General features: G+C 45.0%; 1 protein-coding gene across 1 annotated transcript; it reads right to left on the bottom strand.

Annotated features, from left to right (window-relative positions):
* Positions 1-6692: 6692 nt before the first annotated feature.
* twr (signal peptidase complex catalytic subunit SEC11 homolog C twr) lies at positions 6693-26486 on the bottom strand. The gene is made up of 6 exons (XM_075692109.1): positions 26291-26486; positions 25492-25601; positions 22752-22901; positions 19654-19773; positions 13917-13974; positions 6693-7117 (listed from the first exon to the last, which is right to left on the bottom strand). Exons 1-6 carry the CDS (start codon positions 26336-26338, stop codon positions 7067-7069), a joined length of 537 nt encoding a protein of 178 aa, XP_075548224.1. The 5' UTR covers positions 26339-26486; the 3' UTR covers positions 6693-7066.
* Positions 26487-27662: the final 1176 nt, after the last annotated feature.

Genomic DNA, 27662 nt, shown 5'->3' with positions numbered 1-27662 from the left:
TCGTTTCAGTGAAGTAAAAAAAAGCTTCTTACGCTGCCGTCCGGTAAGCATGATGTGTAGCGAATATATGGATGCACCAAAGCATATATATGTCTATGGTCGCGCAAACTTCAATGGGCCGCCATAAACGCGCCTTTGTGAGGTAAGTAGAAGTATTCTAAATAACACAGTGTATCTGAGGTATTTATTCCAAGCTTTTACACCACACGATATTACCGCGGATGTCGTTCCTCGAGCAGTAGCGCGCACATATTTTAATGCGTAAGCATTCTTTGGCGACTACCACAGGACAATTTGTCCATCACGCGAAAAATTTAATGACTTGTATATGCACAAAAATGCGCAATTTGCGAAGACATTTAATCGTTATAATAGTGTATAAACGTAGATGATTGGTAGCTTTATAAGCGGTAATGAACAATTGACAAAAAATACATAATTCCATTACACCTACTATATCTGTTCTTGGCACTCTGTCAGTATCCTCCACGCTTAGCTTCAATTTTTTTATTTTCTTTAGTGGCTTTTCCTTAAAGGTGCTTTGGGTTGCTATTGTAGCCCCTATTCATTTATTTTAGATTTGGTTTTATGCTCGTTATACCAGATGGTGGTGCGGGCTAACCTCCATATTAGTTTTTATTTTTTATCTGGAAGGAAACAAAGCACTATATTCGTCATTGGCCCGAATATTGGCCCTCTTAAAGCTTAAAGCCTGATTAAAGCAGGCGCACGCCGCGTTTCTCAACTAGTAGTGCACGTACACGTCAGAGCATAAGTAATCACTAGGCGCAGCCAATCCCCCACAGCGCGCCTCCTCACACAAAAACCTGCGCCGCGACACACGCTCCTAGCTGTTGCCTATGTCTCACCTCGCCTTTCCTCCTCTTCACTTCCCTTTGCCTAGCTGCGCCCAGTTTAGAGCGGTCGCCGGGCTCAACTGAGCTGAAGCTTAAACAGGCCCGCTGTTCAAAGTTCTTTTTTCTTCACTGAAGCGATTATAGCAACCGTAGGCGCAGCAAATCATGAGAAAAAGCATCAAGGAAGCGCGCAGCTCTTAACGACGCGCTCATGACGGAAGCTACCGTCACCGTAAAAAAACCGCAAACTACGGCGCGTATTAGGGCTCCCGTGTAGCAGAAAATCCGGCGTCGGCGTTCCGCGTCGACCGTCGTATCGCCAAATATCATTCGGAACCATGCAAACCCAACCACGCAAGCTCTGTGTAGCGCAAAGTTACTGCACTAATTCAATTTTTCAAAGTAAAATACGTCAGAAAAATCGCAAAGTACGACTTACACACAATCTACAGACAAGACAGCGTCGGATTGTAATTTTAACACACGAGAAAACATAATTCTGTTATGCGGAAATTCAAACCCAAACTCACTTGCCAGCGTTTCTACTGTCCGAGATTCTCGGAGGCCACGGAGCGGCGCGCCCGGTTCCTTGCAACACCTCCAGATAGCGCTCGCCTCCGCCGCATCGCGGCTCACACGAGGCTGCGTTTCTACCAGAACTCTCACCTTCCTGCATAGCGTTCGCCGCCAGCGTTTTCCGGTAAACATTACGGTTACATAGTTGCTGTTGCCGAGAGGTGTGAGAAGCAGTCGGGGATCTTTGAATGCTATAGCGTTCCACGCAAAGGCGAAGCTTAAGCGTCCTGCGAATTTTTTATTAGTTTGCATCGAAAATGGCGCCGGAGAGACTTCTGAAAGCGAGCGCTGTCACGTGACGGCGGTAGTCCAATCGGAAAGAGATGGGCGGGGAGGGCGCGGGGCAGGGAAGACGGGAACCCGTGCGGCGGCGGAAAGATTCGAAGGACGACAGGGACGACGCTACTTTTAAACGTTGAGAGCGCGCGGCAAAGCAACGCTGCCTAGAGGAAAGTCTAGGTGATAATAAGCGAAGGGCGAGGCGTCGCGGACGAGGAGGGTAGCCGGGGGTTTGTCTCGTGACATCAGTCCCGCGCGCCGTACGCTGTATGTGCAAGGGAAAGCGTGCGACCATGGTGCGACGGAGAGCCGACGATGGCGGCGCAATCTCGCGTGCCGAAGGGAGGAAAGCGGCAAGTAAGTGCGCCATCTTCCCTCGCACGCACGGTACCGGGCGTCGTACCGGGGGCGTTATACTCGGACGGCTGCTGAGTGTGCCCCCGGCCGCGTTTTTACCAGGCCGCGCGAGCCCTATCTCTCCAAAGCGATCTGCGATGCAGACAGAGTGCGGGCGTCTAGGTGCGCCGAGGCCCAATAACTTCGTGCGCGCTAGCGGGGGCGAGCTCTACCCACTGTACCACTGGTACCACTGGAAAAGCTGGCGCCGCCATCGGCGAGACGTGGTATGAGGAATCACGCGGATACATCGGCCGCGTCGGGTGCTTCGGAACCGCCGAAGCGAGCTGAAAACAAGTCTAAAGCCTCACTTGCACTCCGGCTCTGATTAAGCGGGCACGTTTCCCGATTCAGGTGCTTGCTTGACAACACTTAAACGCACTATAATAACCAGTGGCTGCCTTTGAAGGCGTCCAACATGGTAGGCTACCACACGATGCCGCAAAGCCGGACGTACACAACGGAGCCCGGTGTTAGCCTTCACACGTACCCGCAGGACAAGAAGCTGGGTGAAGCTTGGATCGCAAAACTTAGAACCGCAAGCAGCCATCGGCTACAACTCGGGTGTGCAGCAAGCACTTATTCCGCGATGAAAATTTCTACGGAGCCGGGGCTGCGATGTTCGCGGTGAGTAGCAGAAAGCGTTCACTGAGACGCTCGCCCACAGCGCACGCTGCTTGTCTAATGTCATGAAGCTCTGGTCTGTGACTTGCCGATGCTAGATACTGACAAGTTCACTGGAATGGAAAGGGAACGGTAGGATGCGGTAAACCATGCATATGCTCATGCATGGTTTTGTAAGCTTCAAACACCGAATGCACCGGGTTAAGAAAAAGAAGCAGCGGGAAATTGCTCGCCGTGAAAACCGATAAACACACAATGCCAAATTGCAGTCTGCTATTTCGTTATGCTTTGGGTGCTCAGAACAAAATTTGCAGTGAAACATTACCTTATTATTTCTGGTAATTGCCATTACATAGCAAAATATAGTTACACAGGTTCTCCATTTATCATTGCTGCGATTACACCTACATACAAGCTCCAACAAAGCATCTCCTCCTGTGAATAAAATGCACGCTACCAGACATGAAATCTTTAAGCACGACAGTGCAACGACATCAAAAGTGTACAAGGGGATACTTGCTGGTCCTGCCCACTCACGCTCGTAAACTGTTCATATCGTATTCATATCTGAGCTAGTAAACATATTTCTTCACAGCTGAGTAGCCTAATCTGTAAAAATACTCATTTGTCTATGACAGACTACCATTTATTTGTTATAAGGCACTGTCCGAACCACACAAACTCGCGCTGACCCTTATCGGTACTGCAAGGTACACCGATATCATAGGGTGTTGTATATTTCTTAAGTGTACCATGCCACACTTTGCTTCATATGTACAATATGTTGTCCATTTTCCTTTTCCAGCGATTCAGGCTTTCAGCTGCACCTAGATCGCTTTGCATGGCGGCGGAGCTGGCTGCACCATTTCTTTAGTGCTCCATGCACTTCTCCACAACACATTACAGCCCAATGCACTCCAGCCAATCGCTGCCATGCGTTTTCCCTCTCACATTCATTGCCTCTCACAGCCATATCTTCTTTTGCCCTACCCTGGTAGCCACCCTACCCATGCTCTGCAGGCGTGACCGCCTAGAAAGCCGCTGCTGAGCCGCCTAAGCAAGAAATTGGAAAGCCAGTGACGTGTGCAAAGTCACGGGGAAGTACGCAATAAAAGCTCCACTTTAAAAGGAGGCTATAAGAAAACAGGTAAATACACCTAACATGCTATTCTTAAAAGGCATAGCTTTCTATGGCTCTGTCAGCTGTTCTTGTGGTTGGCCGGAAGTCTGCAATGGTTGGGCTCTGCAAGGAAAATATTCGCTCTCATTCACTCTGGCCATTCGCTTACGGTGACAACCAGTGTCAATAGTTTCTGCACAATTTATTTCTTTTGTTGTTGGCTGCTCATGGGAAGTCTGACAAATTCAGAAGTCCCGTATGGTGGTCCTTGCATCAATGCGTTAGAACTGGGTTCCTCTAGGTGGTTGCCTCATCAATTGTCTGGTGGCACCACCCGATGGCATAGAATTATAATACAATGCCAATACTGTGACCACCTTAGAGGGTGGAAACGAGAAAAAAATTTGACAGGGACCAGAGAGCAAACAGGACAAGTGACCTTTGGGCTGCATCACAGGAGGGGGGCGGCCACTCTATCTCGAGGTCATGTCAATAAAACAAGCTCATAGCAATGACTGTCATGGTATGGCTGGCCTCAGTTCATGTGGGTCCATGCCACAGCTACAAGCATAGCTCGAACCAGGAAAAGAATGTTATGGCCACCAGAGCATAGCAGCATTTGCCTGATCACTCCATTCATGCAAAGTGCATCTGGAAGACTTCATTTGTGAAGTGCTTTAATACTAACAGGTAGAATTTGTCTCTTATGTGTGTAGTAGTATTAAGGTGCATGGCCCCTTAATGAAACAATGCATAAAATTAGGATCTCTTTAGCTGCCCGTCTCGGGGCTCGGTTTTGTGGTTTCAACTAGGAACTTAAATCATTCAGAGGCAAACAAGTAAAAAAAAATCAAAACCAATAAAAATATTATTCTATGGTATCTGTAACTATGCATTTCCTTCATGTTTCTTTCAGACATACAAGCAAATTCAACACAATGGCAGAATAGCTGCCCTAAACCAATTCTATAAAGAGGTTTAAATAAATAGGCACGCTGAGAAATTTAGGAAGATCAAGCCAAACGATAGATGAGCTCTTAGCATAAAATTGATGATGATGATATGCAGTGTTTATTGGCGCAAGGGCCAAGTGTGGCCAAAGAGCGCCAAGGCAGTGGTGATAAGTTCGCGATGTAGTTATGAGTTCTATGGGGTTAATGTAAAGTGGCTGTATAGGGGCCTTAAAAATAGTCGCTCTAGAGTGCGTAAAATATATCTGTAATAAGATTATGTCGATGACAAATGACGTGTTCTATGTGCAATAAAATCCATCGTGAAAGAGCAATGCAATACAGAAAATATATTGGATGGTGAAATTACCTGTAGCACCACTGCCTCGCCAGAGCCCTTGAGACACAAGGGCCTAGAGGCATGTGCTATATGAAACAGCTATTGCAGCGGCATCCTCTAAAGAGAGGAGACGCTACGAGTGTGTGGGGCTAATAATATGTAATACAACATCTTTTAGGAAGCTCAGGACTGCGTTGGTGTCAAACAGCGGTTCTGGGCCGAGTAACATTACTGGATGAAGGGGGATGTGCTGCCGGTATGCTAAGGGAAAATGTTTCTTTCTTTCAGATTCAGCTTTCCGACACTCCAGAAGGACGTGGAAGACGGTCAGCCTCTCCTTAGCATAAAATTACCTGAATGAACTTGCAAATGCACATTCAGGCCCCTCTTGCATGTGGTGTAACAACTGACATAAGGGCTCATCAATCCTCACTTCAGGTACATAGTGACAACTTGCAGTAATGAGGCACAGATGCTACATCCTTCGGTGAAGCCACTGTTTGTTGCAGCGTGGTATTGCGACACTACCTAGCATGTGCTCAGCGTACAACAGCTGCTGCTTACAAGATGTTCATCCACACGTTTGCACCTCTTTCCTTTCTTTGCTTAATGAGATACATGCATGATAGACAAAAGGTCTAACAAACCAGTGCAAATACTAAGAATACCTTGCTATCACAAGCTATATACTCATATGTGAGCACAGTACACCTGATTTCCTAATGGCTTAGTATGCAACCAATAACATGTATCGAGCGAAGACAATGCCAAGCAGGCGAAAGAAGCCGATCCGAAAGCAAAAGCAAAGCAAGTACCCCAACTTAGTGTAACATGCAAGTAAAGGCTGTCATGCCACACAGACATTTCAATTTTCTGAAACACTGTGTTACACAAAGATTGTGTCAGTTGAAGGATACTGGTCATCTTGCCCCATACACTTAGTTTATCAATACACCTTCCTTGCTAAACCCTAGCTGCTTAGGAGAAAGCACAAGATGTTAGTAAAACCTATGGAGGCAAGAATTTACCTTTTCTACCCGAAAATAAATTTTCTATCCTGTAAGCTCTTATGACGCTTCTTTGACCTTATGAGTGTAACAACATATATTTTGGGTGTTGCTTGACTTTGTCAGATCAGCACTGAACTGCCAGTAAAGGGATGAGCCATTATCTGTGGTCAATATTACAGACCAGAGAAAAAGGCATTTGTTCAGCATTCATCAGACATATTATGGCTCATGATAACAACACAAAACTCTAATAAATTACAACATTTATGGTCTTATTAACCCCATGGCTGAAAGATGGTAAAAGAATGGGTATGGTGGCCATGTTCAATCAACATATCTAGAATAAAAAATAATCAGTTGGTCCATTGACACTGTTCAGTTACACTTCACAAGTAGAAGAACAATACTTACAAATTGCAATTTTTTTAGCACTTCCTACAGTGTTCACAGTATAAGCAGTCCACACAACACCATATTTACAGTGCGCAAAATTAGGACAAATGAAGCAAAAATTGCAATGAAGTCCTCAGACAAAGCAAAAAGAAAAAACACAATTGCTTTTAATTCACTTTCACGTGCTCCAACCACCCTTACAAAGATGTGATGTGATGAAATATATTTATAAGATACACAAGTATGGTTTGTCTGCTGCTTTGTTTTTTGTTCCAGAAATAAACTGGGCCTGATCTGGATAGTACAACACGTAAACAAAGAGGTGCCCGCATTGTGAACACCTTGGCAAAATATTTTCTCCATCTTGAACAGAAAAAAAACGAAACAAAACGCGTGGCATGTGGCCACTGAACCGGTACGTGGGTGGGCAGCGAGGAAGAGGGAAGCCCCTCGCTGTTGACTTGCGCAGTCCCACACGAGTTGATGTTGGCGAGGCAGTAAGCCTCGCGACACAGCCAGTCCTATTCTCGATGAACCAACACAAATAACCCAAGACATCCTAGCACAAGGAACTGCAAAGCAAGGAAAACAAAGGAGAGTCTTGTGTGAACATCACAAGCCACAGCTGCAAAAGACACGGGGGAGTTTTAGATTTTGCACACCCGAAGTTAGAGGACGCAAACTGCCAATGATACAAAAGAATGCAAAAATGTCATACAAGATAATGCGAGTAGGCCGTGTGTTTCTTTTAAGGGTGTGCCGACTTAAAAGCACTACACGAAGAAACAATATAGAAATGTAAGTTGGCATGGGTGTAGGGCTTTAGGTATGCAAAGATGCTGGAGTGTGCAATTCCTAGAACTATCTATTGTAGCACAATTTGAAAGTTGCAAGTGGAGTTAAATGGCAACTGCACAAAACATTTCTGATGTATATTCAGCTGGGCATTTCATCGTGTCAGAGCGTTTATTTCACGTAACACTTTGACATGGCTGTAGTGCAACCAACTGCCATCCCAGATCAGTAATCACCAGACACCTATTTCAATCAGGGTTACAGAGCAGTGACAGTACAATGTAAAATGGACGTGAGAATGCCAGGAAACACCATGCCTTGGGTGATGTCACATCAAAAACATGTTCCACTTCATTGCCACTTTACCTTTACAGCCAACTTCCAAAACTTCAATAGACTTATGTTTCTACTAAGTTGTGTCTCAAAAGGCACATGCGCAAGTTACATGCTTCTTTTTATTTAAGCAAGTGGATAGTGTAAACTTATCTCTCACATTCTGTAGGGGTTCAATTGATGAAAGCTGACTGAAAATATTTAAGACATGTGAATGCAAATGGTGAGCACGGGTTAAGGGACACTGAAGTGAAAAATGATTTCTTCTGCATCAATAAATTACCGTTCTACAACACCAAAAACACCACTCTTGCAAAGCTAAGACATTTGGTAAGCCAGAAAAAGTGGCGAGTACCTTATGTGGCGACGCCTACTTAAGTTCCCGCACCTGGGGGCTGTGACGTCTTGGATTTTGATGGCATCTTCTAGAGCATACTAATTATATATAGCAGTACAGATTGACTACATTGTGTTCTAAAGGAACGAAATATTAAACATGGCAAGTTTCAGGAACCGTTATTCAGCCAACGCGGCTCAAATGCAAAAACATACTTTGGAATCCCTGACTTCACCGGCGCCGGGGTTTCGGCGCAGAATTCAAATATTGATACTTTCAAACTATTTTTTTGAAATGACTGCCCGCAGGGTTCTCAAACAATACTTCATTAGTCTAAACTGATTGATTGTTTCGTTTTAGTGTTCCTTTAAGGAGTATGGAGGCAAGAACTTGTGGTTCGATTGCATCTTTAATTTTTGTCCAATGCAGCTTGCAGGTGACTTGTGATAAGACTGGTGAGAAAAGTCACAATTAGGCATGTCTTTGCCTATGACGCTTAGTGAGCGCCTCTTGAAAAGGTGTTCTCCTGTCATCTATGGTGGTACATTTAAACTTTATTTCTTTTTTTCATCGCCAAGGGAAATAAGAAAGCACATGGGAAGATAGGTTCGGTGAACAATGGCCTATCATTGAGGGGCTAAGTATTGCATCACAGATTAAGCAGTGCAAGCTGGGGCGTTAGTGTGATGAAGAAAAATTGCACACCACCCTTTTCATAATTCTGGTAATTTTCTTCACACAATCTTTCTGCATTGCTTCAACCTCTACAAGTTGATTTTTTTTTTCTAGAAGGAACAAATTCCCAATGCACGATTCCACACACACACACACACACACACACACACACACACACACACACACACACACACGCACACACAAAAAAAAAATGATGAGCATCATCTCTACATTTGAACTTGTACTTTTTTTTTTTTTTTTCATAGACCTGGTGAACAGTTTCCATTAGCTTGCAGCTTGTTTGGCTTCAGGGTCATAGCCACATGTTGAAGACCAAGAAGTGAACCTTCTAAAGATCACAAGCTGAAGATGAAGCTATGAAATAAAAAAAATTGTCGTCCACCCAAGTGTAAGCAAGAAGCTACAAAGGGTTTGCTTAGAAAGAAAGCCTCGCGGTTGGAAAATTCGTCCAGATCAGGAGATCGAACCTACAACCGGTGCTTTTTCGGGCCTTGACATCCTAGCATAACAAAGGTGAAGCTAGTTCTAGAAGTTTCCATTGCATCGGTGCTGCTCTTCCTCTTTCTGTCTGGCGGTAGGATTTGAAACACCCCTTTGTTTCCTGTGATAATGTTCAAATGAAGGTCTGGCCCAAATAGTGATTTTGTTACTTCCTGGCAGGTGGGAAACAAAGTTCGTGGCAACCTGTCTAATGTCCATGCTAAAGATGCACAGACAAGAAATTCAACTCGGACCAACAGCTTCCAAGATCTTGTCGAGTGTGTAGCCACAACTCCCTCGTCAATTCCTTTTGCAAACATTTTCGACATTCTCATCGAAGGTTGGCCAAAATTAGGATAGTCTTCAATGCTCATTCCTTCTCTTTAAAACTGAGCACGCTTCTTGAAAATGTGTGTGCAGCTAAGGGTCTCCCCCATAAAGGCCCCCTGACGCATTGCAAGAGCTCTGTGCCAGTTTTTCCAAAGATAAAATATCTCAGGCAGATTCACTGTTAGATATGAAGCAACAATGATTATAAAAGAGTAGTGTGACATTTGGGACAACTATAAACACAAATGCATAGGTCATATTACGGTGATATCAGCTTGGCTGCGTGGTCGAGATGCAACAAACTACAGCCACATAGCAGGGGAGAACTGACTACAACTATAAAGCGCTGTGAAAAGCCAGTTAATTTTTTTGAAGAGAAGTGGTCACCTTGTCAGTGCAATGGCATTTCACGATTTGACGCTCTAAACATGTCCATACAGATTACATATGTTGTAACAGAATCTTGTTTACACAAATTTTACAAGATCGCATAAAATATCTATCACACCTGGAACAAAAGAATTAATTATAGTCGAACTTACTTATAATGATACAACTTTCAGAAATATATCGCTTATAACGATGAATAGCTGCTGCACCATCAGCTCTTGTATATTTTCTATGGCGAAGTAACCCTCTTACGACAATGACCCCATGCCGGATTATCGGTTATAACGATGGAGTCTGCCAACTGGGTGTCCGTGCCAGAAGGTAATGAAATGCGAAATCCTTGAAAAGAAAAAAGCAAGAGAAATTCGAGCAGCTGCACGATTGCCTGCTACCCAAACAGCCGCCACGCACTTATTTTCCAACTTGCGCATGCCAGCCACGTGCACCTCTCTCCCGTTGCCCTTCGACCCCTCCGAACAGAAATAAGCTGCACCCATACACTCTAAACATTATTACACCTTTATTGGTGCACTAAGGGCATTCGGTTGTTGCATAGCCTTTACGTTTAATGGGTAAGATCAAATTTTTGGTGGGTACCAATGATGGCACTTTGTTTGCCGAATTTTTCTTTCAAGTAATAATGATGACAGCTGTGACAGGCGACATAAAAAAGTGTATTAAATAAGAGATATGATAGGAGATGCGAGACCAACCTATGACCAGAGGCCAGTATTAATGCGAAAGCATTATTGCCCCATTGAGCAAAAATCCGGCAAAGTTAGGGGGACCGAAAGATGGCACCGAAAATGACCGATGGCGCAGAGAAAAAAACGTGTACAAAATGCTCGAATGAACATCAGATTTCTCGGGGAGGTTTCTGTGAACAAACTAAATGAATGGTGTTGAAAGGAAAATTAGGTAAAAATTTCGGACTGGATGGGAATTGAACACGGGCCTTTGGGTGGGAGAAGAGCACACTTCCCTGACGCCACGGTGGTTCCACGGTTCTGGCAGACTAAAGGTGCGCCTAATGTGTTGAATGGCCGGTGGCACAGAGAGTAAAAACACGTCAAGAAATGCTTGTACTGACATCAAATTTCTCAGGGAGGTCCCTGTAAACAAAGTAAATAAACGCCTTTCAAAAAAACATATGGTAAATTTCGGTCTGGGTGGGAATCTAACCTGGACCTCCGGGAGGCAAGACGAGTTCCCTGACAGCACGGAGGCACCAGGGCTCTGGCTGATTAAAGGTGTGCTTATTGCGTGCATCATTACACATGTCACATTGCAACCATCTGGCTCACTAAAGGTGTGCTCTAGTGTGTGCATCATTGGGCACATGACGGTGCAGCCAATAGGGCACCACATCAAAAGTAGATAACATGAGTGCATTCATTAGGTTCCGAAGTGGACGAACAGTATAATGCTTTTGCATTCCCACACTTGAGCAGTCTGAATTGTCTCTGCCAAATTTTTTTACTTTTGCAATAAGGATGTTTTCACCACCACCAAATATGGGAGAGGAGAGTGCACTTATTACTGACACAAAATGCTTCATCAGAAACTTCGCCAATGTTGCTCGAGTGCTAACTCGACTGCTGAAGAACACCCTATTCTCAGGGCGCCCATAGCAGGCCCATGCATTTGCCACTCTCGTCCCCTATCTGACAACTCCCCACACACTTGCCAACTTTGACCCATGTGCTGGAAGCAAAATCCGCAAAGACGCAAGCGGCCACAGCATCGCTGTTGCTTTCATTCAATGCCAGGACGGTAGAGAGCGCATGACAGCCAATGCTAGTTGTCTGCTCTCACCTTCAGAAAGAAATGATATTCCATCACTAAAACAAGAGTGCCTGCCTTTAGGTTGTCACCAAGTTCCAGCCATACTTATTTGGCCATGCATTTTTGGTCATTACAGACCGCCATGTCCTCTGCTGGATCTCTTCTCTCAAAGACCCGACAAGACGGCTTGGTCTGGCTTGCACGTCACAGAATATTTGTTAGTCGTTCTCTAAAAGCTGGGCTGTTTACACAAAGATGCCGACTGTCTTCCTCATCATCCGGTAGATCCTCCTGATCCTTCTACACATGCTACACATGATTCGGACGCCCATGTACTGGCTCTTACTGATATGAGCTACGTGCACATTGAACAATGATGCAATGAATCCTTGTGTTCTCAATCATAAGCAGTGTACCAACGCTGCCCTCTGTATGTTCATGCTCCATGACAGCATCCTTTAGTGCCTCAATATCGGCACTGAAAGGCACGAACCTCTACTCGTTCTTCCTCATCATTATGTCTCATCATATTTGAGAAACTTCACTATCCACGGTAGAACACCTCACAGTAGCACGCACTTACGTCTGCATATGACGTTGATTTCTTTGAGCCTGAGTTGTACTGTTCTGTGCGTCGCTATGTTGCTGCTTGTAACCTATGCCAACGCTGGAAAAGACCTACTCTGCGGCCTGCTGGACCCTTCACACTATTGACATTCTCTTTGAACCATTCAATTCCGTCAGCCTTGACCTGCTTGGCCCTTTTCCGATGACAACTCGAACATAAGTGGATCACCGTCACTACAGATCATACAACACACTGTGCGATCACGAGGGCCTTGCCGACTAGTTGCACCCCAAGTGTCACGAATTTTCTTCTGAATAACAAAACATTTCCAATTCTAGGCACTCAAAAGCAGCACCCCAGAAAATGTCTGCGCTGTAGGCAACATCATAGGCACTTCTTTTGAAGTGCGGCTGTCCACACTCCATGATAATTTATTCACCACATCCTCCAAAGTGATCCATTGTCCCGACACATTCATTCTTTCTATGTCTTGTATGTGTTTTCAGACACACCTTTGTGCATTTAAACACTGATTGAAAGCACTAAATTTTTATGGAAAAGTGCCAATGCAGCAAAGCAGCACATTTGTTTACATCAACTTCAATTTAAAGCTGCAATCAAGACGATACTTGGCTAATTGTATCTTATCGTCCCTCATGTAATACAGTACCCAATATAGCACCTATATGAAATCTATGGACTAGCATGACAAACTAATCTGCGAATGACAGTCTCCCAACCAGTGCCGATCGTTAGCGTTGCTGTCTTGTTGGCCTTGCAGTCACGTCAGCCCTGTGTGATAGTGAGTGAGGTTGCACAAGGCGCACCCACGATAACGAGGCATCACAAACAAGCAGGCAGTCAGCCCAGCAGAGAAGCCTCATCTCCCATAGTGCTCCTTGCAAGCAACCCTATCAGTGATGTCAGCACTCTTTGTGCATCGTAACAGGCAGTTTAGAAGCTACAGAATGTGTTCTTTTGATGTCAGTGTCACATAGTGCTGCAGATTAACGTTTGTCTGTGCAGTCTTTAAAGCCCACATTAAAATATGTATTCTGCAGCTTTCGCCATTAATACTTGCCCAGCAATGACCATGTACACTGAGAAAGAATCAAACAAGATAAAGATACAGGTTCGAAATTTTGTGTCAGTACTCCTTTCACATCAAGTCTTTACAAGAGTTGGCTTTTTTTATTGTAAGTCAGTAATTATACTCAGGATGCAGTGTAGAATCAAGTGAAGCTTCAGCAATACCCTTAGAGGTCAAAAGGCATTTTGAAATTGAGTATCAAGCAATTTATTCTAGCTTCTTTTTATCCTGCCCATACCTTCACCAATGAATGCAAGCGCATGAGTGATAACTTGAGTGGTAACATCACCCAAGGTCATGAAGATTTATGACACGTTGCATGGGGATCATTTTCACAGAATGTAACAAGCTGCTGTGTGGTGTCAGAAATTCTGACACGTTGTAAACCTGCACCTATATATGCAGGCTTTAATATTTGGTTGATGTGCCTTCCCATACCTTTAGAAGTGACACATTGAGATGTGATGCAGCACACAGGCATATAGATAATTTTTACATCAGAGTAACCTCAGAGAAAACAACCAAGCAAGAAAGAATTAACAAGCCACAAAACTGCTCACTACTTACCTTAAACTTTGGATAGTCATTCATTAATATCGTAACAATACCAACATATGGGACAAACCTGCAATGAAAATAAATGAACACAGTGAAACTACCATAAGTGAATCCATAGTCATCATAATGTGTTGGTGAAGCAGCGCACTGAACAGGATAAGGTGAGACAAGAATACACAACACTCACTGCTTTACTGCACGATACTGTTACGCTTGTGTCTCTGCACCTTGTCTTGGTCAGCGTGCTGCTTCACAAACTCACCCAACTTTCCACATTACTGAATCTGCAGTTGTGAACTGTGCACTCTTGTGTGCACTTGCCTCAACATGCTTAACATTTCAAATTCACCTTCAGCCTAATTAGACCCGCTGAATACAACACAAGCCTCTCCCAAAGCTCTACAATAACCTGTCTCATAACGACTTTCCCGCACCCTATATACCTACAATATTCTTGTCTCATGACTCAGTTTAGTTCTCTTATGATGCCAAAAAAGAAAATGTGGGGTTTTATATGGTAAAACCACTATCTAATTATTAGCAAGCTGTAGTAAGGAGGCGCAGATTAATTTTGACAATCTGGGATTTATTAAGATGCACCAAATACATGATACATTTACATTTTTGCATTCCGCCCCCATCAAAATGGGGCAGCTGTGGCTGAGATTGAACCCACGACCTCACATTCAGCAGCCCAACGCTACAGCCACTGGGTTACTCTGGCAGGTATCTTATGCCTCCAGATCTTCAGCCTACACCACAATTCTTCAAACGTACCAGCTCTCAAACTCCAGCTAAATTTCCCGGTGCCTCTGAAGGCCAATCTATGGGGCTTAGTTGACAACTAATAATAATACTAAATAATAATTTTCATTTCGCCTTAAGATGTACAGACCATAATGGCCGGTCGGCCCAAGTCAGGAGAAGACTTGTCGGGCCGTACCTGGCAGCCAGCAGTAAATAGGCAAAAGTGCAGACCAAACAAGTGATGCCACTATAGTGCTGCTTTGAAACGAAACTTTTGCTAGCCGCAGAGGCATCATCAAACGTTCAAGCCAGGTGGGACTTCAGCATCAATGAGAAAAGCATCAGTTGTTGGAGGGAGCACAGGAGATGCTTTTCATGCGTGCTCCAACGAGGATGGCAATTATCAGACAACAACAGCAATGATGACGTAGAATGAGCTTGGCCATGCTCATATTAAAATAAATTCGGTTTTCATCTTGTCAACGCTGTCTGCACCTTTTTGTTCAGCCTAGCTTCGCAGTAAGTTGCTTCTTTTTATCCTGGCTTTGGATTTTCTAGGGTCGGCTTAGAATCAAGGCCGGCCTAGATCTACTCTTGATTACAAGAGAGCCATCAATTTTTTAAACTCAGCTTTGAAGCAATACAGTCATGTTATGCGGTAAAGCATAGACGGTGTTAAAGTGTTTTCGTTTCGTACCTAATTGCACTGCGCAGGCAATTTCCGACCGAATTTACTTGGAAAACAAAATGTGTCCATCAGAAATGGGTAAATACAGATAAATCAGATATTATGAGCCACAATTATTGCTTGAAAACCTTCCTAGGGCAGAACACAAATAGGTGTTTTTGATGGAAGATGACGTGTGTTCACACATTCCCAGTACCCTAAGCTCCACCGAGACAGATGCTGCCACTAAAGGGGTCATCAATGGAGTTACCACATAGGTGAGGCGCATGCGTGTGGACTGGTCAAGTTGGAATCATCCGGCCAATGTCAATTTTAGAGCCCAAATAATGAACATCATGGCTTATAGAAATGCACGGGCACCAGCTCGGACCTTTAGTTGGAATGAAATTAAGCGAAAGATGGAATTAACTGCCGTCATATTAACAGAAGTCTACTGTATAAGGTGACGTTTTTGCTTTCTCCAGAATCCTTAGCCTCGAAGTCAGCCCTCGCCTTATATGCGAGGCTCATGGATTCAATTATTACATCAATATGGTGGTAGCGGCATCATATTTCCGGCAATAAGATTTTAGATTGCAGCACAAATTTTAGCAACTAATAAGCCTTGGCAGGTAAGGCAGGACAGTATTCTTGCCCATAAAATCTGCAGACAATAGTACGAAATGAGCGGTTGGGCGGGTCCGCATGGCACCAGTCTCCCGCACGCACATCACTGAAGGGATCACTCTCATTGGTCTCCACATAGTTTGCAGCTCGTGTCTTTCATACGCGCTCCGCATTCACTCTTATCTTTCGCTGTGCTCGTTCGCTCGGTCACGCCATTGCCGTTTAAAGGGACACTAAAGGCAAACACTAAGCAGAGCTAAAGTTATAGATTAGTGCTCTAGAATCTCTAAGGTGTCAATGCTATCACAAACAGAGCCTTAATAAACGAGAAATCGAGGTAAATGCAGGTCATGATTTGAAACTACCCCAGGACATTCAAGCACTTGCCCGATGACGAAAGCCCTCCAATTAAATTCTGTCACTAGTACTCAACTACTCGTTGCAAAAAACATCCTCGTATTGTATTATAAGACCAAATAAAATGCAACTTGCCCATTTACATATTATCTTTAGGAGAAAGAACTCATTGAAATTACTGCTGACAATGATGAGGGCGGTCGAAAGGTTTCGGAATTCGCTGGACTCTGCACAGCCCACGCTTTCGCGTTTCAGTACTTTCCTGATCGCATAGTGCTGCAGTGGTTTTGCTGGCTCGCGAAAATCACAGAAACTGCAAGCAGCAGGGAATTCAACCTCTATGTGATGTCGCAGGATGCCCGAACAGTCTACGCCACTTTACCAAAAAGCAGCCGCAGCGGCGAATCTGCCGTTCTGTCTTGGCTCGGTGCCGCCATCTGTCGGGCGCAGTTTTACTCAGCAATGGCAGCAAAGAGCAGTGATGGATGCAACGTCACCACTCCCCAGGTTGGGTGGCGGGAGAGATTTTAATTTCGAAAAAGGTATTCGGACCCTTAAGATAAAATTTTCTCGTAAACTAAGTCTTTTCTTGGCACGAAACAAGTGTTGCAAGGTTTTTGGAAAGGTATTTAAACAGTCCACATCGACTTAGTATTTGCCTTTAGTGACCCTCTAACAGTAAAGGCGGGGTGCAGGTTATATGCAATTTTCGCCTTATATTGCGGCTTCACGGCAGTGCACACTGCTGTAAGCCTCGCCATAGGGCTTATGCAAAGACACACCAACTAAAATGGCTCAGATGTGCAAGTTTCTAATGATTACCTTCGCACAGTTGTGATAAAAAGTTTAGGGGCAGTCAGTGTCAATATGGACTGGCAATTCAGCTTTGTCCTATTGTTGGGGGTAACTGATAGAAACTGCATTCGTAGTACAAAATGTGCAGTGTATCTGGCTGTAACAGCATCCCCAAACTCTCCTGTGGAATTTGCAGTTGTAGCACCCATCATTTAAGAGCCAAGGTAATTAAGCAGGTAGAATCTCCCTGACAGCTGTCATTTCACAGCTGGGCACAACGTCCTCAGCCTGACTAAGACATGATGTATGCTAGAGGACAACATTAAATAAATGTAACATCATTTTTTTCTTTTCTTTTTTTTACAGCTCCAGCACCGCAGAAAAATCTGTCGAAGCTGTGAGTGCGCTTCGCGTTCACTCATTGCTATGCATGTCATTGTGATGGGCAGGTATTGCACATTTAATGTTGACTCCGCAACACTGGCAGTTTAAACTGTGTTTTGCACATTCACAAGTTCGGAGTGTTGCCCACAAGCAACATTTCTTCATTCCTACCAGCACGCGCACACACAAGCTTGTGCTATAGGCATTTGCAGTAGTTGCCAGCAATTACCTGCAAACCCCACTTGACACGCGCCACCGTCATTGCAGCCTGTGCGTGTCATCTCACTCCAGATGTATGTTGTATATTCGTCTACAGGTATGAGCGTTTATTAAAAGCTAGCCTCCTGCGACGACATGCAGCCCGAAACCCCCGGCACTTAGGCCTAACCAACACCGTCTCATCGGGAGTCAGGTGGAAAGCAGCCTAGGCACCTCAATGCGAAGTTGCTCAGGAGTTCTCGATCTCTAAGCAAACCATCTCCGACTACGTGACAAACAAGGAGAAGATCCTGTAGCCAGAAGAAGCATTGTCTGAGGGGAAACAGAAAAATTTCCATGAGGGCAGCTATTTGAAGCTGGAAGAGGCCTTGAACATGTGGCTGAGCGCCGCTGTAGCTAGGAGGATACTTGCTTCTGGCAATCTGCTCAGACAAAAAAGCAGAGACGCTGGCCCTGCGCATGACTATTGCTGGCTTTAAATTCAGAGATGGCTTGCTGCGGAATTTCAAAAAAGTGCACGCTGGCATTCAAACGAATGTGTGGCGAGAGTGGTGCTCTTGACCAAACCCTTTGCTGAACTACAGCGCTGACAAGTTGTGTGCACTGCTGCACTAGTACTCTCCAGACGATGTCTTTAACTGTGATGAGACAGGCCTCTTTTATAATATGTCCAGGGAACCCTCCCATGGGGGAAAGCATAGCAAGGAGCGTCTGGTTGTCGTGGGAGGTAACATGTCAGGGACGAAGAAGCTTTTGCTCCTCATTTTAAGCAAGTAAAAACATCCGAGATCTCTTAAAGAGGTTAGGTCGCTGCCTGTCTGGTATGAGGCAAACTCCAAGGCGAGGATAACCCAGGATGTTTTTGAAAAGAAAATACTGAAGCTCAACTGGAAATATAAGCTTCAGAACTGCAAGGTGCTGAAGTTCAGAAGCTGCAGTGCCCACAAGCATATAAACAACCTAAAGGCTATTGACATAGGGCATTTGCTGCCAAATACTACAAGTGTGTTGCAGTCCATGGACCAGGGCGTGATTAAGAACTTGAAGATGCGCTACCAATCACACCTCTCGTGTGTGGACCGCAACAAAAACTACCTACGTTGTGGATTTGCTCTCGGCCATCAGAATCCTGTCTGAAGCCTAGAAGGCAGTGATGCCGGACACAATCCACAACTGTTTTCGCCAACAGGATTTGTCCTTGATAATGAGGACAGTACCACACTCCACGACCCCCTGCAGATGGGATTCTGCCTGCCGCAGCAACGGACATTATCAATGACCTCCGTGCTAGTGGAGTCAATATCCTCACTGTTATGTCTCAACAGTTCAACTTTGACAACAGTTCAACTTGCTGTGTAGTGCCTCCACAGCTGATTAGTACTGTTCAAGAGAAGCATCATAAGTAAAATACAGCAAGTGTGACGAAGAAGATCGGCATGCTGAAAAGCCCCCTTGCCCCATCGCATGGCTCGTACCCAGTTCGTTCTCTGGCTGCGCCCTAGCTGCTGGTGCCACATTTGTCGCTGCTGCTCTGCGACCCGAATAAACCCCTTTACACAAGCAACACCTGGCTACCTCAGCCACCCATAGACAATTGAGCACTCTGAATATCGCAACTTTCATTCGAGCCGTGCTGAATGCTGGCAAGAACTTAATATAAGGGGAGAGGACGACAAGAGATTGCAGCCTCTTCACTACATCAATGTCCATTAGTTACATTTAAAGATGAAGGTAAGCAATCCTGCCACAAACTCTGTCTCAGTTCATAACAGGATACACAATAAAGCCGTAATGGATTAGTTATACATGTTCCTTTCTACGTCATAGTTAAAGCATGGCAGTCAGTATTATAAAGCTGACAAAGAAAAAAAAAAGAACTTGAAGATAGAAGTAAAGGGCTAACTGCAGCTAGTGCATGCAATAGAATGCAGTAAGGAAGCCATCACTTACCCCCTTGCCCGGCCGACAATGTCCTTCTTGTCGAGCCACATCTGGCCAGGAGCATATAGGCCTCGGTCATCAACTGAGTTGTTATCCCCCTTGGTGAGAATCTTCACTGACCCATCACCCCTGTGTGCAAGGCAAAGGAAACCAAAAGTCCGATAAATCATCATAAGAACAATCAGTGCATAACAAAGTTCAGTGTGTGAGAAGCTTGAAAGGCCTGGATTAAACAATACAAAACCAGAAATTAAAACAACAGCAACTATAGCAAAAAGGTTAAAATGTCTTGGCTGCTAACCTTGTTCACAAAGTGAACAGGGATCTTATGTCCAAACACGGGTCAAAATTTTGTTACCTAATTCGAATCCCAGTCTTTTTCATTTTACTTTGCAGGCGGCCAATAGCTGCGGATTGCCTACTTTTACTGTGAAGGCACCGATACAGCCCAGTGTAACGCGGGCATGCTCCATGATCAGCGCAGTTAGGCTATGATGGCAAAAAGTGCACAATCTACTGTCTAGAATCATGGCAGAGCCGGAATCACCGCCGGCCTTTGGCACACAATGACGCAGTGGAAGAAAGAACATGTCTTATCTCCCGCTGAAGCCGCTAGACCAGAATGCATTGCACGCTAGCTTGGTAGCCAGCAGCATGCTGGCATACGAAACGAAAAAGCGCTCCCTCGCTGTGCACTTATGCGCAGGGGCTGCGGCAACAGCTGATCAGCACGTTCCCTTGCACTGTTTGGCTATCACGAATTCACACCGACTCACTCAACCCTCACTGCTTCAAATATTATAAGGCGTAATTGTTTTAATTCCGATGCTCACTCTTTATAGGAAGGAGTTTTGCATTTGGTTTGCCAGGGCATGTTACTGCTCTCGGCAGAAGGAAACAAAGTTGGCATGCAGTGTGCACCAATGACAGTGATCTAGTGCGTCACTGAAGATGAGCAAATACACACCAATAATAGCAGCAAGACCTCATAAAATTAAACATAAATCTCATCATTTCATTTCATTTATAGGCCCGAAGGCAGTGAACAAAAAGGGGGGGGGGGCAATACAAACATGTGTAAAGGTGGTTATGTACAAATAAAGCTAACAGCCACACAATAAGGGTGTTGTGTCATCTGGTGATGGAGAACCGTGTCGCTGCACTGAGACCAATGCTCAGGGCACGATGACAAAGAGAGGTGGATAGAACATCACACCAGGCCAGGACAGCTTCCAAAGCAGCAGACGAAGAGGATGCCTATAAAGATGAGGTGGGGACAGTCTTCCATTGTTGATAACACTGCTCATAACCCGTAGCACATGCACAAACTTTTCATCGTAACGCTTTCTAGAGGTGACGTGCTAATTGCCAGACATATACAGTCGAACTCACTTATAACGATACGGGTTCTAACAATATATCGGTTATAACCATGAGAAGCTGCTGCACTGTCAACTTCTGTATGTTTTCCATGGTGAAATAACCCACTTATCACAATGCCCCGACACCGCATTATCGGTTATAACGATGAAGACTGGCTGCTGGGTGTCCATGCCGAAAGGTAGTGAAATGTGCAATTCTTGAATAGAAAAAAGAAAACGAGAAATTTGAGCTGCTGCATGATGGCCCGCTGCTCCAACAGCCACCACGCGCCCATTTTCCGGCTTTCTCCATGCACCTCTCTCCCGTCACCCTTCCACCCCTCCAAACCCGAATGGGCTGTGCCCAAAGCTCTACGCCACGCCACTCTCCGAAACACAAATGGACCGCACCAACTGCGCTGCTCTCATTGTTCGATGGCTCCTCATTCAACGCAGTTCTGCAAGCAGCTTAATCGCTCGCATTCGTCTTTGTTGGTTGCTGGTTGCGTCAAAATTGTTCCTCGCCACGTGGTTTCTCAGTCTGTTTTGATTCGCTGCAGAAACAGAAGATGGGTGATCCGCCCGCTGATCATTGGCAATGCCCGGTGTTGCCAATGAAAAGAAAGCGTATGGCTATAGATTTGGAAAGTAAGTGGTTCTAACCGATGAAGCGATCATAGCGAACATGCTTGCGTCAGGTAGCGACGGCGACGATTGCGGTGATGATGCAGTAGGGCAGGCTGCCACAACGTTGTCCTCACAGGAAGCCCGGCAGATGAGTCAGTCCCTCCAGGGATTTATTTTTGCGAGGAACCTCCCACTGCACTACGTGGAGCACCTGGATGCCTTGGAGTAGGATGTTGGCAAGCTTCATGTAAAGCATGCAAGGATGACGGACATAGGGCTTTTTCGTGCAAGCTAGTGAGAAGTGCGTGGCAAGATGCTTGTGGCAGTCTCACTTCGGCATTTCTTCTGGATTTCTCAAGCCAACAGGCTGCCGCAGCAACCTCCTCACATTGTTTAAAAGGCCCTTTTTGGCGTCACCAAAATGATGCCTCAGAGGTGTTCGCATACTGCTTGATACCCATGACCCCCTCTTTGCAGTTGTTACAGCAGTGTCATTCTTTAACGGCGACAGCCGTGACTTGTTACATGCGATCAGAGTGTCCAGGAAACAGTTAAACGAGGGAAACCAATCAGCAGCCAGATGGAGGAAGGTGGTGGGGAGGGGCACTGGCCTGCCTGCCATTATAGTTTTCCCATATCAGCTCTGCCATCTCCCATTTTGATTTTTCCGTGCAACCCAGTTATAACAATTATCGGTTATAACAATGGAATTTTCCTGGCACTTGAATATTGTTATAAGTGGGCTCAACTGTACCACACCTTTTATGAAAGGCGTTTCAAGGCCCTTTTAGCTCCTTTCTCCAATAAGCTGAATAGTTAAGGCCTTTATTTGGTTCAGTCAGTGCACTTTTTTAAAATGAAGGTCGGATAATATGAGCAGATTTCCCACATTCTGTTGTGTTCGTTGAAAAAGGAGATGGCTACTGTATGCTGTGATCACACAGAACGAGTTGGCATGCAAGACTTGATTCAATTTCCGTGAGCTATTCCAACCGCAGCCTGCAATTGAAACGTGCCAAGGGAACCTAGAAAATTTTGCATGCAACAAATTTCTTATGCAATCAGCGATTGCAGCAAGATGTCCCATACAAGTTCAGCCACAACAATGGCCAGACTCACTTTTCGTGCAGCTTGAGCACCCTGTGAACAATGGGGATGTCACGGCCCTCCACTTTAAAGACCACTATGTCGCCAACGCGGATTGGGTCTTCCTTGTAGTTTGTCAGGAAGAGCAGGTCTCCGCGATGGAATGCTGGCTCCATGCTCCCACTGACCACAGTAAAGAAAAAGGAGAGAGAGAAAAGAAAAGAAAGAAATGGTACACAAATGCTGAAGTTTGCAGTCTTTGCATCCTTGCATTACTTCACAAAGTGCATGCCATGGAGATGATTTAGCTGCATGTCATACTAGAAATGGATGGGCTTTCCTAAGCGATGCATGTAATTTATTTTATTAAGTGGCTTAATTCTAACTACTTCATTCTATGGTAAAATATCTGGATATTTCACAGGAACTTCATGAGACGGCAGTGCCACTAGAGGGCCATTCTACAGGATAAATTGAGCACACAAGTTATCCACGCAAAATTTCTGCACACCTTCATGAATACTCATTGAACATGGATTAGTATGCCTGGAAGGTATTTGAGTTGTGCCAGCATAGCTTCTGCCTTCCAAGTATATGATTGCATGTATTCATGTCTGCATACCTGCTAGTTGTTGTGGACAAGCTGCTGAGGTCAACCTTCTTATTTGTTGCATTTGCTGAGCTTCTTTCTGCTTTACTTTTCAAGGCCCACAATACTATATCGTTACAGCTATATGCTCTATATATTTAGCTGATATGCCTCCTTCAACATGATTTTTTTACTTGGAACATCTTTCAGTTCAGTTAACACAGATAGCTTGCTAAAACCGTATGCAACAAACATGTAGTACTATTATCGCTTATAGCTTTGCAACCGTACTGCCCACATGCCTTACTTTGGTATCATTACGTACAGGAAAGCAGCCATTACATGAATATGCATGGGGCACATGTACAGATGGTGCCGTTGTCGCACCACACAGAGTAACTGTACATGCTCCCTATAAGGGATGCATATACAGTAACTCTAACCCCACGATTCAATTCGAGCTAAATTTAGCCTCTCGCTGAGCATTCAGAGAGGTATAACTCGGCAGCACATTGGTTGATCCGAGTGACATTTCATCAAACTTAAAACTGCGCTTATCAGGAGTCGCACTGCGCTTATCAGGAGTTGCAAGGCTTTACCGGGTGTATAATTTGTTGCAGAAATGTGGCAGTTGTTAAGCTATGGTGCTCTCGCATTCACCCTGCAGGGTCCAGAAATGGTGTGAAGAGGCCTGGGCAGCAATGCCAATTCGCACCCGCCACCTTTGACTACAGTACAATCTGCCCACTTTGAATAGGGGGCGAGCACGATTACAAGATTAGACCGTAGGACCCCGACTAGATTTATATAATTTAAGCATGTAAGCTTGCTAATGCATGCACAAATGCCACTTGTATATGTGATTGTCACTTCTGTACCCTAGTGCCCATACACCCTCAACAGCATGCACAAAACATTTCACGTACCCCACTGCCAGCTGTGGCCCCAGTACAGCCTACCTGGTAATTTTTTGCCTACCTGACAGATAAAGGTACTTATTTTAAAGCAAATCGTTTTTTTTTTGGTTCTTTCGCCATTGTTTGTGGTTGGACTTTGACAGACGATACAAAAAGAAGCATGCTCTCACACAAATGAGTTGTGGAGTGCATTGGTCTCCAACTGTAAGCACATCATATACAAACCTAGTTCTCTGAAACTTAATCTAGATATGGTGTTTGCAACGGTAAAATAACTGATCTGTCGACTTTTATTAAACATCCAGGTCTAATCCAGAGGTTGTGAAGACAGGCAAGGGGTGACAATACAAACATAACACGTTGACTCTGTAGAAGACATGCCTTCATAAGATTGTGGTGCATGTGAATAAATGGGCCTCACAGCCAGTGCTGTCGCACAAGAGCTGTGGGGCACCTGAAGGTTTGGTGTGTGGTGAAGCACTCAGAAAGGATTGCCTTCCCACTGTGCTCCCACCTTGCGGTGGCTGCAGGAAGGGGCTCCAACACCATTACAGATGTACTGGTGAATGGTTCTCTTCTCTAAGGAATTCTACAATGAAACAACACACGCTACCCGATTGTCCTCACCGCAAGAAATATACGCCTTCAAGCGCAACATTCCTTTAATTAAATTAATAGCTTTTCAAAAGTGTTTTGCTGTTTTCTTACATCGTCAATCATCATCTATGGTTTCTGCAAATTCTATGTTTGATTTTCTCACTTAGAACATTATTGATGAAGTCTCAGCAGGGCTGTGGAGTAGCCACATAGTAAAGTAGTAAGACAGCAATTCAGCATGACAGTTTTTGTCCTTTGCAAGTGAAATAAGCTATTAGAAAAGTTCTAAGTTCATCTTAAGTTCATGAAATTTCAGAGAAAATAGTTCGGGCTATGAAGTGACACAATGCATGCTAGAAGGTGCTTATGATTTCCCTTTAGTGTCATATTAACCGCGCAGTATGCGAAATTGGTGGACCAGCAATATGTACACTGTCTATGTTTCTCACTCTGCACGATTAGAGATGCGATACCACCTAACCCCCCCCTCCCCCCTCAAATAAAAAAAAGAACAAACTTTAGCGAATCTAAGGAAAGTTTGCCCAAAAAGAATTGGCACAATGTTTTCATAACTCACCCGGTCGGTGCGCCACACGCGGCTTAAATATCTGCGTTCACCATTTATTTTTTCTCATGTGTCTCATTTCAAAATGGATCCGGGCACATTTACCTGAGCACAACTACGATCGGGCTGCCGCTGCCGGTGACGACCATCAGACCTTTCCATATCATAAGGGCCGACGACACGATCATACCAAAGTTTAAAACTTGGTATAAAAGCTGTGGGCGGAAAAGAAAATAAGGTTAGGCAACATAACAGGTTGAATCAAACATATGCTGGCACGTGGCTGTATTTACGAGAATTAAATGGGCGCAGTGGCGACAGATCGTGGGAAGCGAAAGCATCGATAACCTCAAATATCCAGCGCAGTGCCTCCGGTAGAAATAAGGAAACATTAAGTAGGGAAGATGTCATTATGTACGCATGTTCAACTGACATGGGTGAATCTAGCATGAGAACGACAGCACCTTGCTGCAGGAAAGTCGCCTTGGGGCAATTTCGTGCATTCGTGTACGCGCAGTACTAAATATGTACTAATAAGCAACAATAAGCGATTAATGAAAGCGGGAGTTCTGACCATACAGAGTGTTCTAGTGCCACGTAATTATTTAGGATAAGATCTTCGACCGCGCAATTACTCGTGACATTCGCTGAGCAGAACATCTGGCAAAGCCCGGCTTCCGTTGCCGAGAAACGTCGGCGAAACTACACGCAAGGGAAAGGTTTTTGTTAGGTTGCAAATAAAAGCACAGAATGCATAAAACTTTTGCTAGCTTCTTGAATATCTACTGAGCTAGTACAAAATTCGCGCAAACTGTATTTACACAGGTGCCAATATCTCCAGTCGTCAGCGCCGTAAGCACACGTCGAGAGCATGCAAGGAACCGTACGCTGTGCGCTTGCTTACCTGCCGCTTATTCATGCGTTTGAGGTCATCTAGCATGCCGCCAAACATGTTTGGTTAATATTGTCGGGGGTCCCTTAGACCCTTGCAGACACAAAATTCCGTACGTGCTCTTCCAGCCCAAACCACACCACCAAGCGTTACCGCCGCCACATACACCTAACCGGTACACGTCAGTTCAAAGGGACCCCAACAAAATGAAAATAAGAAGCGTCCATGCGCTAGCGCCACCACACGCCGGTGGAAAAAACTAAGCTCAATGTTACCAGACAAAAGTGCACTTTCGCTTTTTAAAGACTACCGTGCTCCGTGAAGACTACAACATAGAGTTTCCTACAAATTCTTGTAGGAAACTCTATGGACTACAAATGTAATAGCGTCCTCGATCTTCTTGCCCCGGGGTTGCCCCTAAACCAGAATGGTGCGCTTTGCACCGCCGTGGTAGCGCACTGTGGAGGGTCAACATCGAGGACAAAACTGCACCCCGTTCAGGGTGCTTGCATGCAGCGCTACTTTGCCCCTGGCGCGCAAAACGTGCACGCCACCGTGGTGCACGCACACGCGCGCGCGCACATTTTATTGTTTGCAGGTGCTGAGCATCTGCGGCTGGTTGCAAGCAAACACCAATGGATTTTATAATTAATCCTGACGACCCGTTCAACGAACCTGTCCACTTTCGGCCGCTCTTCACCACATTGTTTTCGGACGAGGTCGATCAGCATGCCGTCTTCGCTGTCAGACGAACTTGAAAAAAGCTAATCGATTGCGGCAATTAGCAGCGCTTCCTTTCTCATTGCCGACATCTCCACTAGCTAACTCCGCCAATTCCGTTGCGACCGCAGCTATCGGGCCAGAACGTCCGCGGTTCTGCAGTCGGCAGTGCGCGCGCGCGTCCCGCCGTGCTTGCTGGGATTGCACCCCGGCGCACCGTCGATTTTCTCGGTGCGAGACGGGGCAACGGAAAACCGCTCCAACAGGGTGCGCTTCCGGTGATTGAGGATGGTCGGTGCGCACCGGTGCGGGTGATCGAGGACGGTATAACACAACCCCTAACAGATGACAGCGATGACGTCACCAATAATAACGTTTTCTTTTTTTTTACCCTTACTAGGTCTAATACTAGCTAACGCTTCCATATTTTTTGTTTATACCTGCGTTGCAAAGTATGGCGCGCAAAGTTTAACTATGCAAAGCTAACCACCGTAGCATGCCCTTTAATATTATGTAAACTCGGAGGTCACGCATATATATATATATATATCTATAGTTAAAGGGACTGGCAACCGATTTTTAAGGACCTATTTTTTTATAGTTCGATGCAAAGCTCACCCTCGGTAGTGTTTACATCTGCAACGGTTACTTCCAACAGCACGGG

Source organism: Dermacentor variabilis, chromosome 5 (genome assembly GCF_050947875.1).
Source record: "Dermacentor variabilis isolate Ectoservices chromosome 5, ASM5094787v1, whole genome shotgun sequence".
NCBI lineage: Eukaryota > Metazoa > Arthropoda > Arachnida > Ixodida > Ixodidae > Dermacentor > Dermacentor variabilis.
This window is presented reverse-complemented; position numbering and strand designations above follow the sequence as displayed.

Excerpts from the sequence above, each read along its gene's own strand:
- twr (XM_075692109.1), bottom strand. The coding sequence starts at position 26,338 with ATGTTTGGCGGCATGCTAGATGACCTCAAACGCATGAATAAGCGGCAG. Across the intron at positions 25,602-26,290 it reads AACGCATGAATAAGCGGCAG|CTTTTATACCAAGTTTTAAA; the intron begins GTAAGCAAGCGC and ends TTCCGCCCACAG. Across the intron at positions 22,902-25,491 it reads CCGATCGTAGTTGTGCTCAG|TGGGAGCATGGAGCCAGCAT; the intron begins GTAAATGTGCCC and ends TACTGTGGTCAG.